The 13,012-nt window shown below is 38.9% G+C and overlaps 1 protein-coding gene across 4 annotated transcripts in view; it reads right to left on the minus strand.

Moving 5' to 3' along the window:
- PLSCR4 (phospholipid scramblase 4) overlaps positions 1-13,012 on the minus strand; it is a 43,407-nt gene that overhangs the window by 7,874 nt on the left and 22,521 nt on the right. For all 4 annotated transcript variants that reach the window (XM_061167811.1, XM_061167812.1, XM_061167813.1 and 1 more), the window contains 4 exons: positions 8,004-8,239; positions 3,947-3,989; positions 2,817-3,043; positions 47-208 (listed from right to left, as the gene is read on the minus strand). In XM_061167811.1, coding sequence (XP_061023794.1) covers positions 47-208; positions 2,817-3,043; positions 3,947-3,989; positions 8,004-8,239 — 668 coding nt within the window. The remainder of the gene's footprint in view (positions 1-46; positions 209-2,816; positions 3,044-3,946; positions 3,990-8,003; positions 8,240-13,012) is intronic.

Genomic DNA, 13,012 nt, shown 5'->3' on the forward strand with positions numbered 1-13,012 from the left:
TTGGGAAAAAAAAGAAAATTGTAGAAACATGTTTATATTTGTTTACCTCAAAAACAGAATCTGAACCACAGCCATAGGTGGAACACGGCCCAAGTACTCCCATCATATCTTCTTTCTTCTCATTTTGGAGGCTGTACACTGCCCGGCACAGGTTCCAGTGTTCGGCTACAAAGCCCATGGTGATGCCCGGAGGACACTGCACCTCCAGCTGCCAAATGGAGCAGGGACAGAGGTGGGTGAAGATGCCATATTTATACACACACACACACACACACACACGATGTGTTCTTAATTTTCTCCAGAACTAGGGAAACTGTCATTGGTGCGGAGTCTTCCATTTTTCCTGGGCTATATCTTAGGGTAGTATATCAGAGAACAGCCTTGAGAGATGAGGCCATGTTCCCTTCAGGACAAAATTACTGCTAGTTATAAAATGGCCAGTTCTCTAGGCTCTGTGTCCCTCAGCTGTATCTGGAGCATCTACCTGGGATCCTCTGAGTCATCTCTGTAGAATGTGGGGAGGAGGCAACCTATGCAAATGTGCTGCAGCTCATGCTGCCTGGTGACGGTGGTTTGGTTGCTAGGTCCTATCCGACTCTCTGCAACCCTATGCACAATAGCCTGCCAGACTCCTCTGTCTGTGGGATTTTCCAGACAAAAATACTGGATTGGGTTGCTGATCCTTCCTGGGGATCTTCCCAACCCAGGGATCAACCATGCATTTCCTGCATTGGCAGGTGGATTCTTTACCATCTGAGGCACCAGAGAAGTCCCTCATGCTGCTTACTGGGCTGTAAGAAAGTTCTTTGTCCCTGACCTAGGGGTCCATGTCTTGTGGCACAATCCACAAAAAAGTAACATGCTAGCTTCTCACCTGACAACTCAGACATGACAATTATAATAGAAAACTTAAGGGAAAGAGGCATTCTGAAAATTAAATGCTGTGAAGACAACAGAATGTGCATACAAGTATCAGATGAGGTGGAGATTCATCTCAAATATTACAGTTGTTACAAAGACAATAGTGACAGAGGAGTAAGCTATCTGACAATTGCTAATATTCACTGAGCACTGCACCATTTGCCAGGCACTGTGCTAACAGGACTTCCCCGTGGCTCAGCGGTAAAGACTCCACCTGCAATGCATGAGCTGCAGAAGACACAGGTTCAATCCCTGGGTCAAGAAGATCCCCTGGAGGAGGGCATGACAACCCACTCCAGTATTCTTGCCTGGAGAATCCCATGGACAGAGGAGCCTGGCAGGCTACAGTCCATAGGGGGTTGCAAAGAGTTGGTCACAACTGAAGTGACTAAGCCCACACATACGCGGTAACACAGCTGACATTTATTTACTACATGATCCTCAAAATAATCATCCTATGAGATAGTACTATTAATATATCCATTTTATAGGTGAATAAATCAAGACTATAAATAATAAATAAATAAATCAAGACTATAAATAATAAATCAAGGGCTATAAGTTAATTCTATTGCAAAGGCTGGTACTTAACATATAATTAAAATCTCAATAAATCTAAGGGATATTGTTCTGCCCAGGTCATGTATTAAGAACACTGAGGCTCAAACAGGCTAAATCAGGCATCCCCAATCCCAAGACCATGGACTGGTACCAGTCTGTTGCCTGTTAGGAATGGGCCACATGGCAGGAAGTGAGTGGCAGGCGTATCTGTATTCACAGCTGCTTGCTTCCCATCACTTGCATTACTGCCAGAGCTCCGCCTCCTGTCAGATCAGTGGTGGCACCAGATTCTCAGGGAAGCATGAACCCTACTGCGAACTGCACACGCTAGGGAACTAAGGTTGTGAACTCCTTATGAGAATTATCTCCAAACCATCCCCCTGCCCCAGGTCATGGAAAAACTCTCTTCCATGAAACTGGCCCCTGGTGCCGAAATGTTTGGGGACCACTGGGTTAAGTAAATTGCCCAGTTTTAAGTCAGTGGCATATCTGAAATTCAAATTCTCTTGGATCACTCTCTAAAACTGCTTTTCTTTTCCTTGCAGCAAACAATTTTCCAAGGGCAGTGTGGATTATAGAAGAACAACCAAAGTGTAACTTGACACATTTGCTTTCTAGTTCCACCATCTTCCAAATGTAACACCATCCTCCAAAAAAATTTTTTTGTAACACCACCAAAACAATTCTTTTTTTGAGTCACCCTTTCTTTATCTGTAACAAGGTGTAGATATAATGGGTAGAGTAAAAGTATCTGAAGTTCCTTCCGATTTTAGAAGTGTGTCTATATTTAGTGTGAACTTATTTAGGGATATATAGGAACATTTAGATAAATGAGTTGTAGGTAATGGTCTTTCCGCTTGCCAATGCAGGAAGGAGATATAAGAGAGGAGGGTTTGAGTCCTGGGTTAAGAAGTTCCCCTGGAGGAGGGCATGGAAACCCACTCCAGTGTTATAGCCTGGAGAATCCCATGGATAGAGGAGCCTGCCAGGCTATATAGTCCATGGAATTGCTAATTTCTAGTTCAATAGATACAGCTGATAGAATTTCAAACACTGACTGCATGCGTGCTGTCACTTCAGTAGTAAATAACCTTAATTTGTACTTGATCCCCCTAATTAGCACCCAAAGACATGAACCCACTAGAAAACTGCCTTGGTGATTCTCCATAGGTAGGATTATTTGGCATTTGGCTTCCTTCCTCCCCACTAGCTTCCATTCTGCTTTGCTATGAAAGTCCCCTCCTGAGTGGCTTTGGAAGGAGCGTAACTGCGCGGTGAAGAATTGAATCAGGAAAAAACAATGGGTGAAACCTCTGTCTCATCTGTCCTCTTACCTCTTGCCTGGTGGAGGGGCAACAAAAGCAGCAGCAGGTGCATCTGAAAGGTCTTTGCATTGTCATGACTTCCCGGCCCATACAGTCAGTGACCCGGAGCACGAAGGGCCTCAGTGTCCGGTAAGCATTCCTGGTGTAGTCATCTGTGTCTTCAGTCACAAAGTAAACCATCTGGCCCATGTTGTTTTTAATATCATATCTATTATTAGTTTCAAAACCTGTTACCACTAAAAATAAAATGAGAGATTTCTTATTTTAGAAGCAGTTAAAATGGGTCCCACGAAGTCTTTCTGTAGTATTTGACAGGGGTCTAAAACAAAACAGCTTTTTAAAAAATTACTAATGAAAAATATGCAATGATTAGAATGCCAATAATATTCATCTGTCCTAGAAGTATATAAGTTATTTTGAAAATTTATAACATTTCTTTTAAGAAGTTCAGTGTAAACTTTTCCACACAGAAACAAACACTGGAAATGATATACCTGTAGTATTTGAATTCAGAAAACTTTAATTATAAAACTATTTAAATGAAATTATCCACTGGACCATAAATGAATGAATCAGCTCATGAAATATGCTGAGATGATTAGGGTCATCACTAGTTGTAAATAAGAAAATCAACCAAGACAAGTTAAAGGCTCCATGTAGTGGTCAAGTGAGTGAAACGAATCTCGTACAGTGAGGGTCAGGAAATTTGGGAGAACAGGCATTGTGTTTACCTTGACTTCTTACTTCCATAGCATGGACTTAGAACTCAGCAGACAGAGACTATTTCCAGCTCCTCCACTGATTAGCTGACTAGGGTGCCCTTGGCTAACTCAACTAATCTCTTGGCTTCTTCTTTCCTTGTCCATGAAAAGTGAATACGGAGGAGTTAAGATGGATAAAGGATAGGAGATTCGACCAAGTAAAATATAAGTCCTTTTGAAGTCTTAGGTATGATGTGTAAATAGACAAAATTACACAAGTAAGTCCCTTTGTTACTTTCTTGAAGATAGGGCAATAGAAAATAGTCTTTTCTCTTTAAAACACTAAGAAATGATCAACATAAATAAGGAACTAGAAGTTGGATAATGCAAATTTTCACCTGATTCAAATATTACTGGACACTACAAAATCATACATACTTTCCAGGGGTTCAAAATGCTGAAGAACGTGTATGTTGTCCAACTGTTGGGATAGAACAAAGCAATTAATTAGGAGGGAGAAATAACAGACATAAATTAAACCCATATTAGAAAAAAAAAAACTAATGAGATAGAGGCTAAAACATATCAATGGATACAAGAACACCTTTTTGAAACTGAATGGAATCAAAAACATATGAAGTGAAATTAGCCTACTGGCACTTGACCAGTCCATCCTAAAGGAGATCAGTCCTGAGTGTTCATTGGAGGGACTGATGTTGAAGCTGTAACTCCAGTACTTTGGCCACCTGATGCGAAGAGTTGACTCATTTGAGAAGACCCTGATGCTGGGAAAGATTGAGGGCAGGAGGAGAAGGGGACGACAGAGGATGAGATGGTTGGATGGCATCACCGACTCAATGGACATGGGTTTGGGTGGATTCCAGGAGTTGGTGATGGACAGGGAGGGCTGGCGTGCTGCGGTTCATGGGGTCGCAAAGAGTCAGACATGACTGAGTGACTGAACTGAACTGAACTGACCTGATCAGGTGGTTATTAACAGAGCTATCCAGAAAGAACACTTTCCTTCAGTTCCACCAAAAAATATTGAAACATTTGTTTAAAATATTATAAAATCATTTTCTTGCTCCAGTAACAGCATCTAGAATAAGCTGTGTTGACATCAATTGCTCCTAGCATCCATCATGTCACCTACAGACTGGAGATGTCAGAAAGTTCAGGACAGTTTAACATAGACCAGCCATAGAGAAGCCAATTTTCTTCCACAGGAATGTCCAGTCTTCACAGGTACCTCTGAAAGAGGTTAGTACACCAACTTCCATTCACTTGAGCTGCTGCTTCCCTAGTGCCTGCTTTAACAGGGGAGGACCCAAAGAGCTGGAAGTATGTGATTAGGAATAGGGCAAAGGAGAGGAAACATTTAGGTATTTGATCCCTTGAAAATAGAGGTTGGGCATACCATCGGATCAACTTCTTCCTTAACTTAGGGGTCACTGTAAAGATAAACAGTTTGACTGGCCCATCATCTGTTATACTTAAGAAAATTCTAGCAGAAAAGAAACCCCCTTAAAGACAGACTAATCATATCTCTGTAATTTTAGATAACTTAGATAATTTTTGTTGCTGTTCAGTTGCTAAGTTGTGCCCAACTCTGCGACCCAATGGACTGAAGCATGCTAGGCTTCCCTGTCCTGCACTATCTCCCAGAGTTTGCTCAAACTCAGGTCCATTGAATCAGTGATGCCATCCAACCATCTCATCCTCTGTCGCCCCCACTTAGATCATCAGATCATTCCTAATCCTTGAGTCCCAAAACATTGCCTGAAATGCCATATTTCACCAACTACTTGTTGAATACTCTAATTAATGAACACCACATTAATGTGGTAATAAGCAAAATTTAAAATAATGTAAACGGACATGAAAGTTTTGTGGCATGATCAACTACAGGAGGGCATAGAGAGGATACAATCTTTATTTAACTAAAATATTTTCTTTATAAAAACTCAATCAGGTTAGAGTCTAAACATGTCTTATAAAATTATCAAAGGCGGCCACTCAGGGTTGCTTTATAATCCCTTTGAAAAAATCTAGGGGCTTTCTAATACCTATAACTAAAATGTAAAAGTATTCATTGCTTGGTAAGAGCTTCCACTGCTGAGCAAAATATGCTAAAGAAATGATGCCTATTAATGTGAATGGAGTTTATCAAGTAAGATGCTATAGTTTTAAGAAGCAGTACTAACCAAGTGTGAAATCACTGGCCAATCCAGTGTCTAGAAATAATGTAAACCTGATACCCTGGATGTTAAAGTGTCAGGATAGTCCTGAGAATGATTCATGTAATTAGCGCATGAGATAGCAAAACACTAGGACAGGGATTTCCCTGGAGGTCCAGTGGTTAGGACTCCAAACTTCCATTGCAGGGGGCATGGGTTCAGTCCCTAGTCAGCAAATGAAGATCCTACATGCCTTCAAGTGGTACAAAGAAAAAATAAAAAAGAGAGAGAGAGAAAGAAAACTATATAAAAGAAAATGTCTGGATGCTTGGCTCTTTGTCTTCCATGCATATACATAAGGTGTTTCAAGTAATAATATCTGCACAGGTTATCACCCACTGGGTGGGTCCTTGTGCCAGAAATATCAGGCATATTATAAACTTTATCTCATTAAAAATTCTCCTAACAGCCCAATTGGGTAGGTATCATTAGTACTATTTTATAGATGATGAAATTCAAGCACCAAGAGGTTAGAAAAGTTACTAAAGGTAGAACGAGGAGGGCACAGAGCTAGAATAAAAAGCCAGGTTTGTCTGGCTGTAAACCTGTTTTGTTTCTTTTACATTTTTTTAAACTAAAAACACTCCTAAAAGGGAAAACAGTATGCATAAAATATGTTCATTTAACTTCATTCAAAATAATAGAAGAAATTAAGAAAATTTTTAAATATTTGAATGAACAATATTAAAGCTACACATTTTTTTTTAAAATGACATCAGATATTGGATTTCTAAGGAAATTTTCTGTTTTTAGAAAATATGAAAGTTTATGAAAAAATAAACTTTTTAAACCTGATTAACTTATAAGCATTTTATAAGCTTCCAAAATAATACAGGGGTTATTCTAGCACTTTACCTGAAGGCTCTGTATTTCATCAATATTTTGTCAAACAATAATTTAATAAAGTTTTTGGTTTATGTAAAATCCAAATTTTCCTGATCTCGTGGTTTTATTTTCAAGATCAACACTATAACTTTGTAACAATGGTTTTCAGGGCACAGGATTAACAGTCAGTATTGCCATTTCCTTCTCCAATGTGTGAAAGTGAAAAGTGAAAGTGAAGTCGCACAGTCGTGTCCAACTCTTAGTGACCCCATGGACCAGGCTCCTACCAGGCAGCCTACCAGGCTCCTCCATCCCTGGGATTTTCCAGGCAAGAGTCCTGGAGTGGGGTGCCATTGCCTTCTCCGATATAAAGTCAAAGAGAAACATGTCAATGCCAAGGAACATTTGGTTGACTATGTGGGGAGACAAGTATTACATGAGCAAGTCCCTTGCTTTTCAGATTTTTAAACACTTGCTTTTTCTAAATGTGAACATAATTTAGTAGTTTCTAAGGTATTTACAATACTAGGTTTATCTTATTTTCTTTAAGCAACATTTTTGTTTCTGACATGGGTTTTAAAACAATACCATTCAGTACACAAACATGTTGGCATATTGCTCCAGTTTCTGAAATAGCTGTCTTGATCCTAAAATGTCCATATACATGAAAATTAAGGAGTCTCTTTGTTGTGAAAAGTGGTTCTCTGGAACTTGGCCTGAAACAATATCCTTGCTATTGTTGTTGTTGTTCTTTAGTTGCTAAGTTGTGTCTGACTCCTTGAGACCCCATGGACTGCAGGATGCCAAGCTCCCCTGTCCTCCATTGTCTCTCAGAGTTTGCTTAAATTCATGTCCATTGAGTTGGTGATGCTATATAGCCATCTCATCCTCTGCCATCCCCTTCTCCTTTTGCCTTCATCTTTCCCAGCATATGGACAATATTCTTGGATGGCTTCTATTTTTATTTACATTGTGTGTTTTGGAAGGCAGCAGGACTGGCTGATGAAAACTATGGGTAGTGAAAAAAAGCAAAGGTACTGAGTGACTCACTCACTGTCCTCTGTTCTTTGTAACATTGCTTTTCATGTTGTTCACCCTTTACTTCTAAACAAATGACAACCTAATTAACATTTTCATAGACTTTCTACTATCCCTGTTGCTATTTTTTAAACTGCGTTCAACAGGACATTGTGAATGTCTTAAAATTCAGCACACACCCTTCAGGAGAGTCATATTTGTACCACAAAAAAAAAAATCCCTATCTTCTTTTTTCCCCATTCCCATTCCTGAAATTATCATCACCATTCCTATAGTCACACAAATTAAACATCTGTCATCACTGACCCATTACCTTCATGTACTCTATCCAGTCTCTTCTTCTTGGATCCCCAGTCATCCTTTCTAAGAAAATAATTTGGATTTGTGTGGAGTACCTGGGCAAGGCATTCCAGACCCGGAGGACAGTGTGGTATGGGAGTCGGCATTGGCATCCATATTACTGGAGCAGAAAGTTGTGGTGCAGGATATTTTCCAGGTTGGTACTGGATGGGGCAGATACTTCTAGTCTGCATGTACAAGGGGAAGGTACTGGGCTGATATGGACCATAGTATCCCATAGGCAAGCCTCCTGGGTAGCCTGCAGGTGGAGGGATAGCTGGTCCAGTGGGCCCTGCATTCAAAAACAAATGGAAGAATTATACATTATGAACGCTTCAATATGTGGTGGTGCCAGCATGACTTTTTACATAGAAATGATATGGATCACACAACCATCACTTAAAAATAACAAGGTGTTCCATTTTATGAGTATATAGAATGTACCGAAATGCACTAAGGGGATTTATCCTTAACTCATTTAATACTTTTAAATCTTATGAAGTAATTATTTCCATTTCATAGGCATAGAAGTAAGGTTCAAATATCAAGTTAACATGTTAGCCTTTACGCATTAGTTTCCTTCTTTGGAGATGATAATATTCCTACTTCACTGGGAGGTAGGAAGATTAGTGCAAGGCCTAGCATACAGTTAGAATGGCAAACTTTTTGCTACTGTGTTTATTGCTACTATTGTTTAAGGTCTTCTCTGGTAGCTCAGATGGTAAAGAATATGCCTGCAATGGGGGAGATCTGGGTTCAATCCCTGGGTTGGGAGGACCCCCTGGAGGAGGGCATGGCAGTCCACTACAGTATTCTTGCCTGGAGAATCCCCATGGACAAAGGAGCCTGGTGGGCTGTAGTCCATGGGGTCGCAAAGAGTCACACAACTGAGCAACTAAGCAAACACACATATTGTTTACGGTCAGAAAGATGGTAAGGTCTACTTAACTGCAAAGGGGTTCTTTTAAAGACTACTGTCTAACTCCAGAATAGTTCATCACCGCCTAAAAAATCCTATACCAATTACCAATCATTCCCCACCTTTCTCCCAGGCCCTAGAAACTACTACCTCCACAGATTTGCCTAAACTGGACATTTCATATAAATAAAATCATGTAACACATAGCTTTTGTACCTGGTTGCTTTTCATGGCATATTTTTGTTTCATCAATGTTGTAGCATGTATTAGTACTTCATTAATAAAAATAAGATGAAAACTATTACTAGAGGTAAAGGATATTTTATAATAACAGAAGTGGCACTCTGTCAAGAAGACATAACAATTATATATACCTAAAAACAGAGTTTCAAAATATATCAAGCAAAAACTGACAAATATAAAGTGAAATAGGCAATTCAACGAACAATAGTTAGAGATTGCAATATCCCATTCACAATAATGGGTAGAATACATGAGCAGAAGACCAAAAAGGAAACAGAAGTGTGAACAATACTACAAATGAAACTAGACATAACAGAATGTATAGAACACTTCACCCAACAATAAACTCTATAACATTCTTCTCAAATGCACACAGAACCTTCTCAAAGACAGACCTACTGGCTGAGCCATAAAACAAGTCTCAATAAATTTAAGACATATGAAACCTAAAAAAAATATATTCTATTACAATGGAGTAAAACCAGATATCAATAATAACAGAAGGAAATTTGGGAAATCACAAATATGAGGAAATAAAATAATGTACTCCTAAATTATCAAAGGGATAAAAAAAATCATGAGGGAAATTAGAAAATACTTTGAGATGAATAAAACAAAAACATAATATACCAAAGCTTATGGGATGTAGCTGAAACAGTGCTTAGAGGGCAATTTATAGCTATAAACATCTACATTAAAAAAGAAATATCTTAGACTTCCCTGGTGGTCCAGTGGTTAAGAACAATGCAGGAGAAATGGGTTTGTTTTCTGCTCCAGGAAGATTCCACATGACTTGGAGTGACTAAGCTCACGGGCCACAATCACTGAAGCCTGCAGGCCATAAAGCCTGTGCTCTGCTTTAAAAGAAGCTACCACAATGAGACGCCCACACACCACAAAAAAGAATAGCCCCTGCTTGCTGCAACTAGAGAAAGCCCACGGAGAGCAACAAAGACCCTTGCAGCCAAAAAGAAAGAAAGAAAGAGACATCTCAAACCAGTAACCCAACTTTCCGCCTTAGAAATAAACCAAACTCAAAGCCACCAGGAGGAAATGATAAAGATTGAAATAGAAGAGAGTGAAATGAAAAAATAAAGATAGACAAAAATCAACAAAACCAAAAGTAGGTTCTTTTAAAAGATCAACAAATTGAGAAATCTTAAGCCACACTGACCAAGGGAAAAAACAGACTTCAATTACTAAAGTGAGGAATGAAAATGGAGCCATTACTAAAACCTTACAGAAACTAAAATATACCATAAGGAAATATGACCTTATGTATGCAAAAGCAGAATACTGCCCGTGATTTCTGCACCCCCTATGCTCCCTGTCCGACCCACTGATTCGCCCCTTCCCTCACTCCATTTAAGGGACCACCTCACCTACTTGGCACCTGTTACTTGTTCTCACTCAGTAAGCATGAGCCTCAGCAAGCCCTGTTTGAATTTCTCGTCTGGCATCTTTTCAATTTCTATTGATTAAATAGTCCGAGGACCTAGGTCTATAACACTCACATAGGTAGACGCTTGGTGGATGAAGGGATTAAAGAGGAGGGGCAAGGAACTGAGGCAGAGGAGATACCCTATGATCTAAGTGCTGACACATGAGACCCAGTTAGCACCTTCACGACTGGGAAAGGTTTTAAGACATAACAGGCACAAAATGAGCAGCTGCACAGGGAAAGCTCAGTACCACGTGGGTAAAGGCCATGTGTGAAGACTTAGCAAACAAAGCAGAAAGGAAGGTGGGAGGAAGGGATGATGATGAAAGACCTCTACTCTGTGCAAAGGACTTTATGCTGATAACATGCAAACTGGAGTGACCAGTTTTACATTTAGAGCCTTTATGAATAGGAAGGTTGGATGAGGCAGGAGGTGCCTGAAAGAGTCTAGATGGGAGGTAAGGAAATTTAATTATGATGAAAGGAGTAGAAAGTGGAAAAACAATGATCGACATTAAAGAGACCTATTGTCTTGGTAACATGATATGAGGAAAGGGTCTCAAGTTTCTGACTGCAGGAATCTAGTGTAGAGAAAGAATAGGGGGTATGTGTTTAGGAACAAGATGCCAAAGATGTATTGAGGATCACTGAGTTTGAGATCCCAGGTCACTAAGGGCAAGTGGTCTACAGGCGGGTAGAAATGTAAGTTTAGAGCAGGGGAGACTGATTTGGGTGGGAGCTGAAAGATTCCTAGGGCTTCCCTAGTGGCTCAGTGGTAAAGAATCCGCCAGCAATGCAGGAGACAAGGGTTCAATCCCTGGGCTGGGAAGATTCCCTGAAAAAGGATATGGCAACCCACTCCAGTATTCTTGGATAGAAAATCCCACGGACAGAGGAGCCTGGTGGGCTACAGAGTCACAAGAGTCAGACACAATTTAGCAACTAAACAACAACAAAGGGATTCATAAGTGGTTAAAAGCAAATGAAACCATGGGATATTCCCAAGATTACGAATGAGAGTGGAAAAAGACAGGTAAACGAAAGAGATGAGAGAGGGGACAGGCTGGTGCAGCTGGGGGCTGGACAGGGAATCAGACCAAGGACCTCTGGGAACACCAGTTTTTAAGTGTAGTTTACACAGAGCTCTTGATAGAGACAGACTCAGGAGAGACTAAAGGAAAATTAATAGCAACTAGAAACAATGTCAAATTAGAGCTAAGTGAGAAAAAAGAGCTAATGTCTTTAGAAAAAATGGAGAAAATTCAGTTTGTTGTAAAGAATGTATTGGGTTGGCCAAAAAGTTCACTTAGTTAGGGAATATATTGGGCAATAAAGTTCTTGGTGAAATGAAAAATATGCCTTTTATTTGTACTTAAAACTGAACGAATTTTTTGGCTAACGAAATACTTTTAATTTCTTTTTTTTTTTTGCATGGTTTTTTTTTTTTTTTTTTTTTTATTAGTTGGAGGCCAATCACTTCACAACATTTCAGTGGGTTTTGTCATACATTGATATAAGAATTGTGTTCAAGAGTAGCCAAACTGGAGTAGATATTGGATATCTCTCTCCTCTTTAGAACTATTATTAAAAAAGTCATATAAACCATCTCAAAAATACTAATTGTTGTATCGTTTTAATGAGTTGATGATTAATTGTTGTGGTATTAACCATGTAATCTTAGGATAAAAGTATCTCATGGAACAAAATCTGAAGATCAACAAATTAGCAAGAAAATTACTATTTAGATTATGGTGCTATTCAGTATAGAGACTATATTTCTAAAAAATTATATAAAAATGTATATAATCAAATGATTTATGTTATAAGAATGCATTATTCTGAGATGTTAAGAGAAGAGCATAATACATGAGGGAAATGGTATATGTTTTATACTCCCTTTTAAGCTTTAAAACTGCTCTTAAAAGTTCTGATTATTCTGCAAGAAAACACAACACAATAAAACATGTTTAACTTTGTGTAACTTTGTTATGGAGCACTGTCCTACCACTACTAGTGTGAGAAATACGGCTTTATGGAATTTGTATCTTCTTAGTCATTCTGACTATTATTATCCTTTTTTACTTTAAAAATACATGTCATTTTCTCTTCCAATAGACTATACATAACAAAGGTTTCTTTATTAACTATTCTTTTAAATATATTTGGGTCAAAATTATTTTCAGTGGGAATAAATATCCAGTAATATAATGCAAATGGAATATATAATTGAACCTTAAGAAATTCATTAAAGCTAAGTATTTCAAGTATAGTATTTCCAGTTCCTTAATGTGAATTAAAGGGACACAATTTGCATCAGTATAGGTAAGTATATCGTTCATCCACTAGATGGTGATCACAGTAAATTTTTGTTGGCGATTTTCATATATGAAAATTCATTAGCTCTTCATCAGAATATTTTTCAACTTACCTACTCGTTTAATTTGAAGACTGTATCCTGCTCT

Source organism: Dama dama, chromosome 19 (genome assembly GCF_033118175.1).
Source record: "Dama dama isolate Ldn47 chromosome 19, ASM3311817v1, whole genome shotgun sequence".
NCBI classification, from domain to species: domain Eukaryota; kingdom Metazoa; phylum Chordata; class Mammalia; order Artiodactyla; family Cervidae; genus Dama; species Dama dama.